Source organism: Mesoplodon bidens, assembly GCF_964165515.1.
Source record: "Mesoplodon bidens genome assembly, chromosome: 2".
In the NCBI taxonomy this organism is placed as follows: domain Eukaryota; kingdom Metazoa; phylum Chordata; class Mammalia; order Artiodactyla; family Ziphiidae; genus Mesoplodon; species Mesoplodon bidens.
In genome coordinates this window covers 86,391,778-86,409,496 of record NC_138177.1, presented here as the reverse complement: position 1 = coordinate 86,409,496, position 17,719 = coordinate 86,391,778, and the positions used below count along the sequence as shown (strand labels likewise).

The 17,719-nt window shown below is 41.6% G+C and overlaps 1 protein-coding gene across 5 annotated transcripts in view; it reads left to right on the top strand.

Moving 5' to 3' along the window:
• LRIG2 (leucine rich repeats and immunoglobulin like domains 2) overlaps window positions 1–17,719 on the top strand; it is a 101,806-nt gene that overhangs the window by 59,339 nt on the left and 24,748 nt on the right. For 3 of the 5 annotated variants that reach the window (XM_081222419.1, XM_081222418.1, XM_081222421.1), the window contains 2 exons: window positions 14,267–14,557; window positions 16,942–16,983. In XM_081222419.1, coding sequence (XP_081078545.1) covers window positions 14,267–14,557; window positions 16,942–16,983 — 333 coding nt within the window. Of the gene's footprint in view, window positions 1–14,266; window positions 14,558–16,941; window positions 17,714–17,719 lie in introns of those variants that run through there. The other 2 variants (XM_081222422.1, XM_081222420.1) reach the window with 1 other exon arrangement.

Below are 17,719 nucleotides of genomic sequence, written 5' to 3'. Positions count from 1 at the left end.
CAATTCACATTCCCACCAGCAGTGCAAGAGTGTTCCCTTTTCTCCACACCCTCTCCAGCATTTATTGATTCTAGATTTCTCTTTTTTTTTTTTTTTAATTAGTTTCTGCTTTATAACAAAGTGAATCAGTCATACATATACATCTGTTCCCACATCCCTTCCCTCATGCATCTCCCTCCCTCCCACCCTCCCCATCCCACCCCTCCAGGCGGTCACAAAGCACCGAGCTGATCTCCCTGTGCTCTGCGGCTGCTTCCCACTATCTATCTACCTTACGTTTGGTAGTGTATATATGTCCATGCCTCTCTTTCGCTTTGTCACAGCTTACCCTTCCCCCTCCCCATATCCTCAAGTCCATTCTCAAGTAGGTCTGTGTCTTTATTCTCGTTTTGCCCCTAGGTTCTTCATGACATTTTTTTTTTTAATTCCGTATATATGTGTTAGCATACGGTATTTGTCTTTCTCTTTCTGACTAACTTCACTCTGTATGACAGACTCTAGGTCTATCCACCTCATTACAAATAGCTCAGTTTCGTTTCTTTTTATGGCTGAGTAATATTCCATTGTATATATGTGCCACATCTTCTTTATCCATTCATCCGATGATGGACACTTAGGTTGTTTCCAGCTCCGGGCTATTGTGAATAGAGCTGCAATGAACATTTTGGTACATGTCTCTTTTTGAATTATGGTTTTCTCAGGGTATATGCCCAGTAGTGGGATTGCTGGGTCATATGGTAGTTCTATTTGTAGTTTTTTAAGGAACCTCCATACCGTTCTCCATAGTGGCTGTACCAATTCACATTCCCACCAGCAGTGCAAGAGTGTTCCCTTTTCTCCACACCCTCTCCAGCATTTATTGTTTCTAGATTCCTTGATGATGGCCATTCTGACTGGTGTGAGATGATATCTCATTGTAGTTTTGATTTGCATTTCTCTAATGATTAATGATGTTGAGCATTCTTTCATGTGTTTGTTGGCAGTCTGTATATCTTCTTTGGAGAAATGCCTATTTAAGTCTTCTGCCCATTTTTGGATTGGGTTGTCTGTTTTTTTGCTATTGAGCTGCATGAGCTGTTTATAAATTTTGGAGATTAATCCTTTGTCAGTTGCTTCATTTGCAAATATTTTCTCCCATTCTGAGGGTTGTCTTTTGGTCTTCTTTATGGTTTCCTTTGCTGTGCAAAAGCTTTGAAGTTTCATTAGGTCCCATTTGTTTATCTTTGTTTTTATTTCCATTTCTCTAGGAGGTGGGTCCAAAAGGATCTTGCTGTGATTTATGTCATAGAGTGTTCTACCTATGTTTTCCTCTAAGAGTTTGATAGTTTCTGGCCTTACATTTAAGTCTTTAATCCATTTTGAGCTTATTTTTGTGTATGGTGCTAGGGAATGATCTAATCTCAAACTTTTACATGTCCCTGTCCAGTTTTCCCAGCACCACTTATTGAAGAGGCTGTCCTTTCTCCACTGTACATTCCTGCCTCCTTTATCAAAGATAAGTTGGCCATATGTGCGTGGGTTTATCTCTGGGCTTTCTATCCTGATCCACTGATCTATCTTTCTGTTTTTATGCCAGTACCAGACTGTCTTAATTACTGTAGCTTTGTAGTATAGTCTGAAGTCAGGGAGCCTGATTCCTCCAGCTCCGTTTTTCGTTCTCAAGATTGCTTTAGCTATTCGGGGCCTTTTGTTTTTCCAAACAAATTTTGAAATTTTTTGTTCTAGTTCTGTGAAAAATGCCAGTGGTAGTTTGATAGGGATTGCATTGAATCTGTAGATTGCTTTCGGTAGTAGAGTCATTTTCACAATATTGATTCTTCCAATCCAGGAGCATGGTATATCTCTCCATCTATTTGTATCATCTTTAATTTCTTTCATCAGTGTCTTATAGTTTTCTGCATACAGGTCTTTTGTCTCCTTAGGTAGGTTTATTCCTAGATATTTTATTCTTTTTGTTGCGATGGTAAATGGGAGTGTTTTCTTGATTTCATTTTCAGATTTTTCATCATTAGTGTATAGGAATGCCAGAGATTTCTGTACATTAATTTTATATCCTGCTACTTTACCAAATTCATTGATTAGCTCTAGTAGTTTTTCGGTAGCATCTTTAGGATTCTCTATGTATAGTATCATGTCATCTGCAAACAGTGACAGCTTTACTTCTTCTTTTCCAATTTGGATTCCTTTTATTTCCTTTTCTTCTCTGATTGCTGTGGCTAAAACTTCCAAAACTATGTTGAATAAGAGTGGTGAGAGTGGGCAGCCTTGTCTTGTTCCTGATCTTAGTGGAAATGGTTTCAGTTTTTCACCATTGAGGACAATGTTGGCTGTGGGTTTGTCATATATGGCCTTTATTATGTTGAGGAAAGATCCCTCTATACCTACTTTCTGCAGGGTTTTTATCATAAATGGGTGTTGAATTTTGTCGAAAGCTTTCTCTGCATCTATTGAGATGATCATATGGTTTTTCTCCTTCAACTTGTTAATATGGTGTATCACATTGATTGATTTGCGTATATTGAAGAATCCTTGCATTCCTGGGATAAACCCCACTTGATCATGGTGTATGATCCTTTTAATGTGCTGTTGGATTCTGTTTGCTAGTATTTTGTTGAGGATTTTTGCATCTATGTTCATCAGTGATATTGGCCTGTAGTTTTCTTTCTTTGTGACATCCTTGCCTGGTTTTGGTATCAAGGTGATGTCGGCCTTGTAGAATGAGTTTGGGAGTGTTCCTCCCTCTGCTATATTTTGGAAGAGTTTGAGAAGGATGGGTGTTAGCTCTTCTCTAAATGTTTGCTAGAATTCGCCTGTGAAGCCATCTGGTCCTGGGCTTTTGTTTGATGGAAGATTTTTAATCACAGTTTCAATTTCAGTGCTTGTGATTGGTCTATTCATATTTTCTATTTCTTCCTGAGTCAGTCTTGGCAGGTTGTGCATTTCTAAGAATGTGTCCATTTCTTCCAGGTTGTCCATTTTATTGGAATAGAGTTGCTTATAGTAATCTCTCATAATCTTTTGTATTTCTGCAGTGTCAGTTGTTACTTCTCCTTTTTCATTTCTAATTCTATTGATTTGAGTCTTCTCCCTTTTTTTCTTGATGAGTCTGGCTAATGGTTTGTCAATTTTGTTTATCTTCTCAAAGAACCAGCTTTTAGTTTGGTTGATCTTTGCTATCGTTTCCTTCATTTCTTTTTCATTTATTTCTGATCTGATCTTTATGATTTCTTTCCTTCTGCTAGCTTTGGGGTATTTTTGTTCTTCTTTCTCTAATTGCTTTAGGTGCAGGGTCAGGTTGTTTACTCGAAATGCTTCCTGTTTCTTAAGGTGGGATTGTATTGCTATAAACTTCCCCCTTAGAACTGCTTTTGCTGCGTCCCATAGGTTTTGGGTCGTCGTGTCTCCATTGTCATTTGTTTCTAGGTATTTTTTAATTTCCTCTTTGATTTCTTCAGTGATCACTTCGTTATTGAGTAGTGTATTGTTTAGCCTCCATGTGTTTGTATTTTTTACACATCTTTTCCTGTAATTGATGTCTAGTCTCATAGCATTGTGGTCGGAGAAGATACTTGATACAATTTCAATTTTCTTAAAATTACCGAGGCTTGATTTGTGACCCAAGATATGATCTATCCTGGAGAATGTTCCATGAGCACTTGAGAAAAATGTGTATTCTGTTGTTTTTGGATGGAATGTCCTATAAATATCAACTAAGTCCATCTCGTTTAATGTATCATTTAAAGCTTGTGTTTCCTTATTTATTTTCATTTTGGATGATCTGTCCAGTGGTGAAAGTGGGGTGTTAAAGTCCCCTACTATGATTGTGTTACTGTCGATTTCCCCTTTTATGGCTGTTAGTATTTGCCTTATGTATTGAGGTGCTCCTATGTTGGGTGCATAAATATTTACAATTGTTATATCTTCTTCTTGGATCGATCCCTTTATCGTTATGTAGTGTCCTTCCTTGTCTCTTCTAATAGTCTTTATTTTAAAGTCTATTTTGTCTGATATAAGAATTGCTACTCCAGCTTTCTTTTGATTTCCATTTGCATGGAATATCTTTTTCCATCCCTTTACTTTCAATCTGTATGTGTCTCTAGGTCTGAAGTGGGTCTCTTGTAGACAGCATATATATGGGTCTTGTTTTTGTATCCATTCAGCCACTCTGTGTCTTTTGGTGGGAGCATTTAGTCCATTTACATTTAAGGTAATTATTGATATGTATGTTCCTATTCCCATTTCCTTAATTGCTTTGGGTTCGTTATTGTAGGTATATTCCTTCTGTTGTGTTTCTTGCCTAGAGAAGTTCCTTTAGTGTTTGTTGTAAAGCTGGTTTGGTGGTGCTGAACTCTCTCAGCTTTTGCTTGTCTGTAAAGGTTTTAATTTCTCCATCAAATCTGAATGAGATCCTTGCTGGGTAGAGTAATCTTGGTTGCAGGTTTCTCTCCTTCATCACTTTAATTATGTCCTGCCACTCCCTTCTGGCTTGTAGAGTTTCTGCTGAGAGATAGCTGTTAACCTGATGGGGATTCCCTTGTGTGTTATTTGTTGTTTTTCCCTTGCTGCTTTTAATATGATTTCTTTGTATTTAATTTTTGACAGTTTGATTAATATGTGTCTTGGCGTATTTCTCCTTGGATTTATTCTGTATGGGACTCTCTGTGCCTCCTGGACTTGACTAACTATTTCCTTTCCCATATTAGGGAAGTTTTCAACTATAATCTCTTCAAATATTTTCTCCGTCCCTTTCTTTTTCTCTTCTTCTTCTGGAACCCCTATAATTCGAATGTTGGTGCGTTTAATGTTGTCCCAGAGGTCTCTGAGACTGTCCTCTGTTCTTTTCATTCTTTTTTCTTTATTTTGCTCTGCATCAGTTATTTCCACTATTTTATCTTCCACCTCACTTATCCGTTCTTCTGCCTCAGTTATTCTGCTATTGATCCCATCTAGAGTATTTTTCATTTCATTTATTGTGTTTTTAATCGATGCTTGATTCATCTTTAGTTCTTCTAGGTCCTTGTTAACTGTTTCTTGCATTTTGTCTATTCTATTTCCAAGATTTTGGATCTTGGAAATAGAATCTTGGATCAGCTTTACTATCATTATTCTGAATTCTTTTTCAGGTAGACTGCCTATTACCTCTTCATTTGTTAGGTTTGGTAGGTTTTTATCTTGCTCCTTCACCTGCTGTGTGTTTTTCTGTCTTCTCATTTTGCTTATGTTACTGTGTTTGGGGTCTCCTTTTTGCAGGCTGCAGATTCGTAGTTCCCGTTGTTTTTGGTGTCTGTCCCCAGTGGCTAAGGTTGTTTCAGTAGGTTGTGTAGGCTTCCTGGTGGGGGGGACTAATGCCTGTGTTCTGGTGGTTGAGGCTCGATCTTGTCTTTCTGGTGGACAGGTCCACGTCTGGTGGTGTGTTTTGGGGTGCCTGTGGCCTTATTATGTTTTTAGGTAGCCTCTCTGCTAATGGGTGGGGTTGTGTTCCTGCCTTGCTAGTTGCTTGGCATAGGGTGACCAGCACTGTAGCTTGCTGGTCGTTGACTGAAGCTGGGTGCTGGTGTTGAGATTGAGATCTCTGGGAGATTTTCGCTGCTTGATATTATGTGGAGCTGGGAGGTCTCTTGTGGACCCGTGTCCTGAAGTTGGCTCTCCCACTTCAGAGGCACAGCACTGACTCCTGGCTGCAGCACCAAGAGCCTTTCATCCACCTGGCTCAGAATAACAGGGAGAAAAAGTAGAAAGAAAGAATTAGTAGAAGAAAGAAAGAGAGAGGGAAAGAAAGGAAGAAGGGAAGGAAGGAAGGAAGAAAGAAAGAAAGAAGGGAGGGAGGAAGGATGGAAAGAAAGAAAGAAAGAAAGGAGGGAGGGAGGGAGGAATGAAAGCAAAAGGAAAAGTGAATGGAAGAAGGGAGGGAGGGAGGGAGGGAGGAAGGAAAAGAAAGAAAGACAGGAGGGAGGGAGGGAGGAAGGAAAGAAAGTGGAAAGAAGAAGGGTGGGAGGGAGGGAGGCAGGAAAGAAAAAGAAAGAAGGAAAGGAGGAGTGGAGGGAGGGAGGGAGGAAGGGAAGGTTGGAAAAAAAGAAAGAGCAGGTAAAGTAAAATAGAATAAAGTATGAAATATAGTAGCGTTATTAAAATTAAAAAGTAATTATTGAGAAGAAAAACGGACAGATAGAACCCTGGGACATATGGTGGAAGCAAAGCTATACAGAGAGAATCTTACACAGAAGATTACACATACACATTCACAAAAAGAGAGCAGGGGGAAAAATAAAAAATCTTGCTCTCCAAGTCCACCTCCTCAATTTGGGATAATTCGTTGTAAAAAGAGGAGAAGGGCGAGAAGTCTGAAATCTTGCTCTCTAAGTCCACCTCCTTAATTTGGGATAATTCGCTGTAAAAAGAGGAAAAGGGGGGAAAGTCTTAAATCTTGTCCTCAAAGTCCACTTCCTCAATTTGGGATGATTCGCTGTCCATTCATGCACTCCACAGACGCAGGGCACATCAAATGGACCGTGGAGCTTTAATCCGCTGCCTCCGAGGCTGCACAGAGAGATTTCCCTGTCTCTGCTCTCACAGCTCCCGGGTCTCAGCCTTGGACCTGGTCCCGCCTCTGCGCGTAGGTCGCCGGAGGGCGTCCGTTCTTCGCTCAAACGGGACGGGTTTAAAGGAGCCGCTGATTTGGGGGCTCTGGCTCACTCAGGCAGAGGGGAGGGAGGGGCGCGCAGTGTGGGGCGGGCCTGCAGCGGCAGAGGCCGACGTGACGTTGCAGCAGCCCGAGGCGCTCCGTGCGCTTTCCCGGGAAAGCCGTCCCCGGGTCCCGGGACCCCGGCAGTGGCGGGGTGCACAGGCCCCCCGGAAGGCGGGGCGGACAGTGACCCGCGCTCGCACACAGGCCCCGCGGCGGCGGCGGCAGCAGCAGCCCCAGCGTCCCACGCCCGTCTCCGGGGTCCGCGCCTTTAGCCGCGGCTCGCGCCTGTCTCCGGCGCTTCCCCAAGCAGCCCTCTTAATGCCCTCTCCTCGCGCACCAGGAAACAAAAGGGAAAAAAGTCTCTTGCCTCTTCGGCAGCTCCAGACCCTTTCCCCGGACTCCCTCCGGGCTAGCCGTGGTGCAGTAACCCCTTCAGGCTCTCTTCCTGCCGCCAGCCCCAGTCCTCTCCCTGCGCTCCGACTGAAAGCCGATACCCGAGCCTCAGCTCCCAGCCCCGCCCGCCCCGGTGGCCAAGCAGACAAGCCTCTCGGGCTGCTGTGTGCCTGAGGGCACCGATCCTCTGTGCCGGAATCTCTCCGCTTTGCCCTCCACACCCCTGTTGCTGTGCTCTCCTCCGCTACTCCGAAGCTTTCCCCCTCCGCCACCTGCAGTCTCCGCCCGCGAAGGGGCTTGTGGTGTGTGGAAACCTTTCCTCCTTCACGGCTCCCTCCCACTGGTGCAGGTCCCGTCCCTATCCTATTGTCTCTGTTTATTCTTCTTTTTCTTTTGCCCTACCCAGGTATGTGGGGAGTTTCTTGCCTTTTGGGGGGGTCTGAGGTCTTCTGTCAGCGTTCAGTAGGTGTTCTGTAGGAGTTGTTCCATGTGTAGATGAATTTCTGATGTATCTGTGGGGAGGAAGGTGATCTCCGCGTCTTACTCTTCCGCCATCTTCCTCCGGGGTCTCTTGAGTTTATTTTTGTGTATGGTGTTAGGGAGTGTTCTAATTTCATTCTTTTACATGTAGCTGTCCAGTTTTCCCAGCACTACTTATTGAAGAGACTGTCTTTTCTCCATTATATATCCTTGCCTCCATTGTCATAGATTAGCTGACCATCGGTGCGTGGGTTTATCTCTGGGCTTTCTATCTTCTTCCATTGATCTATATTTCTGTTTTTGTGCCAGTACCGTATTCTGTTGATTACTGTAGCTTTGTAGTATAGTCTGAAGTCAGGGAGTCTGATTCCTCCAGCTCCGCTTTTTTCCCTCAAGACTGCTTTGGCTATTCGGGGTCTTTTGTGTCTCCATACAAATTTTAAGATTTTTTGTTCTAGTTCTGTAAAAAATGCCATCGGTAATTTGATAGGGACTGCATTGAATCCGTAGATTGCTTTGGGTAGTATAGTCATTTTCACAATATTGATTCTTCCAATCCAAGAACATGGTATATCTCCCCATCTGTTGATAGCATCTTTAATTTCTTTCATCAGTGTCTTATAGTTTTCTGCATACAGGTCTTCTGTCTCCCTAGGTAGGTTTATTCCTAGGTATTTTATTCTTTTTGTTGCAATGGTAAATGGGAGTGTTTCCTTAATTTCTCTTTCAGATTTTTCATCATTAGTATATAGGAATGCAAGAGATTTCTGTGTGTTAATTTTGTATCCTGCAACTTTACCAAATTCATTGATTAGCTCTAGTAGTTCTCTGGTGGCATCTTTAGGATTCTCTATGTATAGTGTCATGTCATCTGCAAACAGTGACAGTTTTACTTCTTCTTTTCCAATTTATATTCCTTTTATTTCTTTTCTTCTCTGATTGCTGTGGCTAGGACTTCCAAAACTATGTTAAATAAGAGTGGTGAGAGTGGACATCCTTCTCTCATTCCTGATCTTAGAGGAAATGCTTTCAGTTTTTCACCATTGAGAATGATGTTTGCTGTGGGTTTGTCGTATATGGCCTTTATTATGTTGAGGTGGGTTCCCTCTGTGCGCACTTTCTGGAGGGTTTTTATCATAAATGGGTGTTGAATTTTGTCAGAAGCTTTTTCTGCATCTATTGAGATGATCATATGGTTTTTATTTTTCAATTTGCTAATATGGTGTATCACATTGATTGATTTGCGTATACTGAAGAATCCTTGCATCCTTGGGATAAATCCCACTTGATCATGGTGTATGATCCTTTTAATGTGTTGTTGGACTCTGTTTGCTAGTATTTTGTTGAGGATTTTTGCATCTATATTCATCAGTGATATTGGTCTGTAATTTTCTTTTTTTGTAGTATCTTTGTCTGGTTTTGGTATCAGGGTGTTGGTAGCCTCATAGAATGAGTTTGGGAGTTTTCCTTCGTCTGCCATTTTTGGGAGAGTTTGAGATGGATGGGTGTTAGCTCTTCTCAAAACGTTTGATAGAATTCACCTGTGAAGCCATCTGGTCCTGTAGTTTAGTTTGTTGGATGGTTTTCTTTTTTTTTTTTTTTGCGGTACGCAGGCCTCTCACTGTTGTGGCCTCTCCCATTGCGGAGCACAGGCTCCGGATGCGCAGGCTCAGCGGCCATGGCTCACGGGCCCAGCCGCTCCGCGGCATATGGGATGCTCCCGGACCGGGACACGAACCCGCATCCCCTGCATCGGCAGGCGGACTCTCAACCACTGCGCCACCAGGGAGGCCCCTGTTGGATGGTTTTTAATCACAGTTTCGATTTCATTACTTGTGATTGGTCTGTTCATATTTTCTATTTCTACCTGGGTCAGTCCTGGAAGGTTATACCGTTCTAAGAATTTATCCATTTCTTCCAGGTTGTCCATTCATTGGCATAGAGTTGCTTATAGTTGTCTCTTAGGATGCTTTGTGTTTCTGCAGTGTCTGTTGTAACTTCTCCTTTTTCATTTGATTGATTTGAGTCCTCTCCCACTTTTTCTTGATATGTCTGGCTAATGGTTTATTAATTTTGTTTACTTCTCAAAGAACCAGCTTTTAGTTTTTTTGATCTTTGCTATTGTTTTTTTTTCCATTTCATTTATTTCTGCTCTGATCTTTATGATTTCTTTACTTCTGCTAACCTTGGGTTTTGTTTGTTCTTCTTTCTCTAGTTCCCTTAGGTGTAACGTTAGATTGTTTGAGATTTTGCTTGTTTCTTGAGGTAGGCTTGTATTGCTATAAACTTCCCTCTTAGAACTGCTTTTGCTGCATCCCTTAGGTTTTGGACCGTCGTGTTTTCATTGTCATTTGTCTCTAGGTATTGTTTGATTTCCTCTTTGATTTCTTCGGTGATCTCTTGGCAATTTAGTAACGTATTGTTTAGCCTCCATGTGTTTGTATTTTTTATGTTTTTTTTCCCTGTAATTGATTTCTAATCTCATAGCGTTGTGGTCAGAAAAGATGCTTGATATGATTTCAATTTTCTTAAATTTACTGAGCCTTGATTTGTGACCCAAGATGTGATCTATCCTGGAGAATGTTCCGTGCTGACTTGAGAAGAAAGTGTAATCTGTTGTTCTTGGATGGAATGTCCTATAAATATCAATTAAATGTATCTGGTCTATTGTGTCATTTAAAGCTTCTGTTTCCTTACTAATTTTCTGTTTGGATGATCTGTCCATTGGTGTAAGTGAGGTGTTAAGGTCCCCCACTATTATTGTGTTACTCTTGATTTCCTCTTTTAGAGCTGTTAGCAGTTGCCTTATGTATTGAGGTGCTCCTATGTTGGGTGCATGTATATTTATAATTGTTATATTTTCTTCTTGGATTGATCCCTTGAAAATTATGTAGTGTCCTTCCTTGTCTTTTGTAACATTCTTTATTTTAAAGTCTATTTTATATGATATGAGTATTGCTACTCCAGCTTTCGACTTCCATTTGCATGGGGTATCTTTTTCCATCCCCTCACTTTCAGTCTGTATGTGTCCCTAGGTCTGAAGTGGGTCTCTCGTAGACAGCATATATATGGGTCTTGTTCTTGTATCCATTCAGCAAGCCTGTGTCTTTTGGTTAGAGCATTTAATCCATTCACGTTTAAGGTCATTATCGATATGTATGTTCCTATGACCATTTTCTTAATTGTTTTGCATTTGTTTTTTTAGGTCCTTTTCTTCTCTTGTGTTTCGTAGTTAGAGAAGTTCCTTTAGCATTTGTTGTAGAGCTGCTTCGGTGGTGCTGAATTTTCTTAGCTTTTGCTTGTCTGTTAAGCTCTTGGTTTCTCCATCAAATCTGAATGAGATCCTTGCTGGGTAGAGTAATCTTGGTTGTAGTTTCTTCCCTTTCATCACTTTAAGTATATCATGCCACTGCCTTCTGGCTTGTAGAGTTTCTGCTGAGAAATCAGCTGTTAACCTTATGGGAGTTCCCTTGTGTGTAATATGTCATTTTTCCTTTGCTGCTTTCAATAATTTTTCTTTGTCTTTAATTTTTGTCAGTTTGATTATTATGTGTCTCGGCGTGTTTCTCCTTGGGTTTATCCTTTATGGGACTCTCTGCGCTTCCTGGACTTGGGTGGCTATTTCCTTTCCCATGTTAGGGAAGTTTTCAACTATAATCTCCTCAAATATTTTCTCGGGTCCTTTCTCTCTCTCTTCTCCTTCTGAGACCCCTATAATGCGAATGTGGCTGCATTTAATGTTGTCCCGGAGTTCTCTTAGTCTGTCTTCATTTCTTTTCATTCTTTTTCCTTTATTTTGTTCCGCAGCAGTGAATTCCTCCATTCTGTCTTCCAGGTCACTTAGCCATTCTTCTGCCTCAGTTATTCTGCTATTGTTTCCTTCTAGTGTATTTTTCATTTCAGTTATTGTATTGTTCATCTCTGTTTGTTCTTTAATTCTTCTAGGTCTTTGTTAAACATTTCTTGCATCTTCTCGATCTTTGCCTCCATTCTTTTTCCGAGGTCCTGGATCATGTTTACTATCATGATTCTGAATTCTTTTTCTGGAAGGTTGCCTATCTCCACTTCATTTAGTTGTTTTTCTGGGGTTTTATCTTGTTCCTTGATCTGGTACAGAGCGCTCTGCCTTTTCATCTTGTCTATCTTTCTATGAATGTGGTTTTTGTTCCACAGGCTGCAGGATTATAGTTCTTGCTTCTGCTGTCTGCCCTCTGGTGGATGAGGCTATTTAAGAGGTTTGTGCAAGTTTCCTGATGGGAGGGACTGGTAGTGGGCAGACCTGGCTGTTGCTCTGGTGGGCAGAGCTCAGTAAAACTTTAATCTGCTTGAGTGCTGATGGGTGAGGCTGGGTTCCCTCCCTGTTGGTTGTTTGGCCTGAGGCGACCCAACACTAGAACTGCACGCTCTTTGGTGGGGCTGATGTCGGACTCTGGGAGGGCTCACGCCAAGGAGGGCTTCCCAGAACTTCTGCTGCCAGTGTCCTTGTCCCTTGGTGAGCCACAGCTGCTCCCCGCCTCTGCAGGAGACCCTCCAACACTAGCAGGTAGGTCTGGTTTAGTCTCCCTGGGGTCACTACTCCTTCCCCTGCATCCCAATGTGCATACTACTTTGTGTGTGCCCTCCAGGAGTGGAGTCTCTGTTTCCCCCAGTCCTGTCAGAGTCCTGCAGTCAAATCCCGCTAGCTCTCAAAGTCTGATGGTCTAGGAATTCCTCCTCCCATTGCCAGACCGACCCCCAGGTTTGGAAGCCTGACGTGGGGCTCAGAACCTTCACTCCAGTGGGTGGACTTCTGTGGTATAAGTGTTCTCCAGTTTGTGAGTCACCCACCCAGCAGTTATGGGATTTGATTTTATCATGATTGCGCCCCTCCTACTGTCATTGTGGCTTCTCCTTTGTCTTTGGATGTGGGGTATCTTTTTTGGTGAGTTTCAGTGTCTTCCTGTCGATGATTGTTCAACAGTTAGTTGTGATTCTGGCGTTCTCGCAAGAGGGAGTGAGAGCATGTCCTTGTACTCCGCCATCTTGGTTCAGGCTCTAAAGTCTTAATAGAGGAGAAAATCTTCTGTCAGAAAGGAGTAACACATCCTTAAACAAGGGATTGGAGAACACAGCAGAGGCTCCCAAACCAAAGTATTGTTGTGGGAAGGAGATGCTCTAGAAACTTTTTTCAGGTGTCTTTTATCCTTTTCAGGCATGAGCACCCTTCAGACCATATCCAGGGGAGGTTGTATCTCCTGCTGACAGGTACTAAGGTTTAAAGGGCATTGATGATTCTCAGCTTATATTGGAGAACATCAGAAAGATATAAAATAGTTAAGTAAACCTGACTTCTCAGCACTACTTTTCCCGACTCCACTCTTCCCATAGGGATTAACAGAACACAGGGAAGTGAATTAAGGGGTAGAATTGGGTTTGACTCCCAGTTCCTCTTTTCAGCCATGTGGTCACCAACAAGTTACTTAAAATCTGAGCTTTAATTTCCTCATTTTAAAAATAAACAATATTTTATAAAACATTTCTCTTATGATTCTTAAATATTCTTTCCACAAACCTGTGTAGTACTTGAAGTACTATACACAAGCAAGCTCTATTCCATTATTTTGGCTTTCCATGGAAAGGGGGGTATTTCTAGCTTTTTTTCTTTTTTCTCTTTGGCCATACCGTGCGGCTTGTGAGATCTTAGGTGGCCTCTAGGCGTGCAGGCTTCATTAGTTGTGGCACGCGGACTCAGTAGTTGTGGCACACGAGCTCTAGAGCACAGGCTCAGTAGTTGTGGCGCACAGGCTTAGGTGCTCCGCAGCATGTGGGATCTTCCCGGACCAGGGCTCGAACCTGTGTCCCCTGCATTGGCAGGCAGATTCTTAACCACTGCACCACCAGGGAAGTCCCCCTCTAGCTTTTTAAAGAATACTTAAAAGCCTCTACTTTTTGAAATTTGTAGGAAATAACACTGCTTTCTGGGTTAAACTTAATTACTTCCTGTTCTTTTCCAGTTCTAATATTCTGTTGCTTGAACATGAATAAGTAACTCTCTATTTCTCACTTTCCTCTTTTTTTATCATTCAGTTTTCAAAGCACATAATTGTTCAGGGAGCTCATTATTAAACTTTTACTTCTACCAAACACACACTTGTCAGGCAGGACTCTTGACCATCAGAGGCTTTCTCTAGGGGTCCTTTTATCAATTAGTGTTGCTTAACCTCTTGACTTAACAAAAGTTATGTGGGCTTTTGTGAAATAAAGTCATCAGACCTCCTTTTTCTCTGCTTTAGTTTGCTTAAGCCAAACATGTGTCTTGTAGCACAGTGCTAGCCTTATCTTGGCTCCCTTGATTTGAGCATGACCTTATCCAGGCTGGACAAAGATGGCTTAATGTACTACTCAAGAGCATGGGTGCTGGAGCCAGAGGGCCTGAGTTTAAATTGCAGCTCTTCACTTGGGCAGTATATCTTTGGGCAAGTTACCTGACCTCTCTGTGTTGTAGTTACTCTGTCTGTAAAATAGGTCTAATAATAATACTTACCTCTTAGACGTGTTATAAGGATTAAATTAGTTAGTTCACAGAAAGACCTTGAAACTTCATCCGGTTTATAATGCAAGTTTTGAACAAATGCCAAATATGATGACAACTGTTAGAGAAAACTAATAGTTGGCAAAACTGATTCCTTAACTGAAGGATGTTTGGTTTCTTTCCCATGTTGTCATTAGGTGGCACTGGCACCCGGGTTATCTGCTCAGATTGTTATGACAATGCTAACATCTACTCCCGGACCCGAGAATACTGTCCATACACCTATATTGCTGAAGAGGATGTTCTAGATCAGACACTGTCCAGCCTTATAATCCAGATGCCCAAAGAGACTTATTTGGCACATCTTCCCCAAGATGCCACCACCCTGGAGAGCCTGGTATCATCAGCAGATAGAGAGATATCTGCCTTTCCCACCAACCATGAGAGGATAAATGAGAAGAAACTTTCCTCCACACAGAAGAGCAGTGGTAAAGGGCACAGTGTTTTTTGTTATTTTGGTTTGTTTTCACTTTCACCTACTTGAATTTTCCTTCTGTCATATAGGTAGCACTCTAATTTGACAGAAGCAAACAAGTTGGTATAATGGAGTAATTAGCTACCATTAGTTGGTATAAACTAGAGCCAAAGATTTTTAGAGGTTAGATTTAGAAAGAAGTCTGGATCTGTAGGATGAAAACAGCTTTTGTGGGAGTAACAAGATCTTACTTCTAAAGATTCAGAAGCCATGTAGAAAAAGTTTCTATAAAGAAGTTTCATACAGGCACTACTTTTTTCTTCCATGTTTATTTAAATAATGGAGACTTGAAATGCTAAGGATATAATGATTTGGGCATAATTTGAAGATTTTCAGTGAGAAGATTTAAAAATGTTTTATTTGGTTGCTGTTCTATCAGGTAAATGTTGAATTTCAGTATCACTTGGCAGGTATTTGCTTTCATCTGTGAAGTATTACAGTCAGGGCCATAATTGGGAAAGCAGTTTGGGGATAGTAGCCCAGGAAAAGAAACACATGTTATATTGTGCCAACGAGGCATTTGAAACAACCCAGTCAATAAAGCAAAGCAAAACAAAACTCTTTCTAGACCATGAAGGGCACTACTGAACATGTCTTCCTGTCCATCCAGGCTTTTTATCCACTGTCACCCTCCTGTCAGCCTGAAATGAAAGAGCACTGGAAATAGGGTGGGGTTTTGCACTGCAGGTTTACAGTGGAAGACATTGTATAGTGGTGCTTCCAGGGATGGTTCTGGCTGGAGTGAATGAAATGACATGGACTTTTAAGATGGCTCTGTTGTTCTTAGTTAAGAGACCACCTCTAAAGTTTTCTAAAGAGGGTACAGGTCAGAGAAAAATAATCCTGTTATTGAAGTTAGTCTCTTGTCTTTAAAATTCTGTGTCCATGAAAGAAAGGCACCAACACTAAATCCATTTCCCCGTGTCCTAGAAGAGATATATACACACAAAATAACTTTAAGTAGAACTAAAAATGCAGTATCTTTCCCCAACTTTAGGGATGTCTTAATTGTTAATCTGGTCTGTAAGTGAGGAAATCAGCAAATGAGAGTGCTTTGGTGCATTGCTTGTTCCTTAGCTAGGGTGCTCTAGCTCCTTGCTACTCAAAGTGTGGTCTGTCAGCATCAGCATTACCTAGGAGCTTGTTAGAAATGCAGAGCATGGGTCCCACCCCAGACCTAGAGAACCAGAGTCTATATTTTAACACAATCTCCAGGTTATTTGTATGCATATTAAAGCTTGAGAAACCCTACTCTAGCTTACTTTGCACTTGGGTTTTATTTTTATTTCTGAGTGTTTGTTTCTAGAATGTTTGGCTAGCTTTTTCCAAAATACATCCCCATGAAGTTAATATAACTTTCAGTAAATGTTCTCTGGGGAAAGAGCCCACCACTGCAGTAAATAATAATGAGGAACGCATATTTTTGAAACCAAATTACAGATAACCTGATTTAAAATACCAGCTTTTGGTTATTATTTTGATGTTAGAGTTATTGGCTTGCTAGAAGCTGGAGGGGAATGGTTTATTTTTAAAATGATTTTTTAAAATAAATTTATTTATTGTATCTTTTATTTTTGGCTGCATTGGGTCTTTGTTGCTGCTCGCAGGCTTTCTCTAGTTGCGGTGAGCGGGGGCCACTCTTCCTTGTGGTGTGCCGGCTTCTCATTGCGGTGGCTTCTCTTGTTGCAGAGCACGGGCTATAGGCATGCGGGCTTCAGTAGTTGTGGCACGTGGGCTCTAGAGCGCAGGCTCAGTAGTTGTGGCACGCGGGCTTAGTTGCTCCGCGGCATGTGGGATCTTCCTGGACCAGGGCTCAAACCCATGTCCCCTGCATTGGCAGGCGGATTCTTAACCACTGCGCCACCAGGGAAGCCCAAAATGATTTTTTTAAGATAGGCATTTAATTGTTATTTAAAGATACAGTGACTGCACTGAATTAATAATTTTTACCTATGTATTGTGCAACTTTCATTACTGTATAGATACTAATTCTCTTGTAGTCTGTTTCCATGTGTCTAAAGAGTTTTAAGTTTTATAGCAGTAGAAACACCAGTAATAGGTGAAAGCAGATGACACATAGCATGGTTTCAGTAATTAATTGGTAAAGTTGTTGAGTAGAAGGGTTTGAAAGACCATGGTTTCAGTTTTTGTTTTGTTTTCTTTTTTTTGTTTTTGCTAAGAAAATGGCAAGTATACATTTTATCTTAACGTCCTTATTCAGGAATACTAGGTTATTCTTATTTCTTTGAAGACTTGGGTAGAAGAAAATTAAGTTTTAGAAAATTAATTTTAAACTTCCATTCACCACTGATAATTATTACTGTCTCTCGTTCTCAGAACCCTTGCAGCGGCCTCTGTGGAACATAAGCAAAGAACCAGGTATGCCTCATCCTCCTTTATCGCAGCAGTCAGTCTTTGAGTCACCACAACTCCATCAAAACGAGGGCCTGGCAGAGAGTGATCCAGACTGTTCCACTTCCCCCATGCCCTGTCACAGGTTACACGACCACACTTTTGATTTTAGTAGGACTCAGAACATTCAAGATGGCAGTGAGGGCACATGAAACTCACTCCAGAATGAAATCTGGGCAGACTCAAATTAGTTGATTTTGTATTTACTACCTCAGAGTTCGGAAGAAACCCCAAAGTCAGCATTTGCTTTGCTCTTTGTCTACAATTACATCTGACCACATCAAGGGGGGCCAGACATTTGTTTGGGCTTATACTTGATGAAGAAAGGGTAATCGCTGACAGAAATGGGTACATCTAATAGAAAATGTGCAACACAGGCGGAGGAAGATAGAGGACAGGGTGCTGTCTTATGGTTCTACTGGGATGTGCCCAGGTGCTCATTGCCTGTTAGGGAGAGTCTCACTGCTGCTTAACACCCTGGATTGTCTCAACCTACAGAATGATCCTGAGTAAACAACGCTGTTCTATTTTGCCTTCCAAGGAACAAAAATAACTTTGGAGCCCCCCAGGAAGTGTGCCTGGGATTCTGCAGTGGTTTTAATCCTATAGTTGAGAGTGGGGCTTTGATATTCAAGGTCTTCGACAAGAATCCCAGACTTGACCAACTATTACTAGGTCGAGGGTTTTGTATTCTTGTGAATCT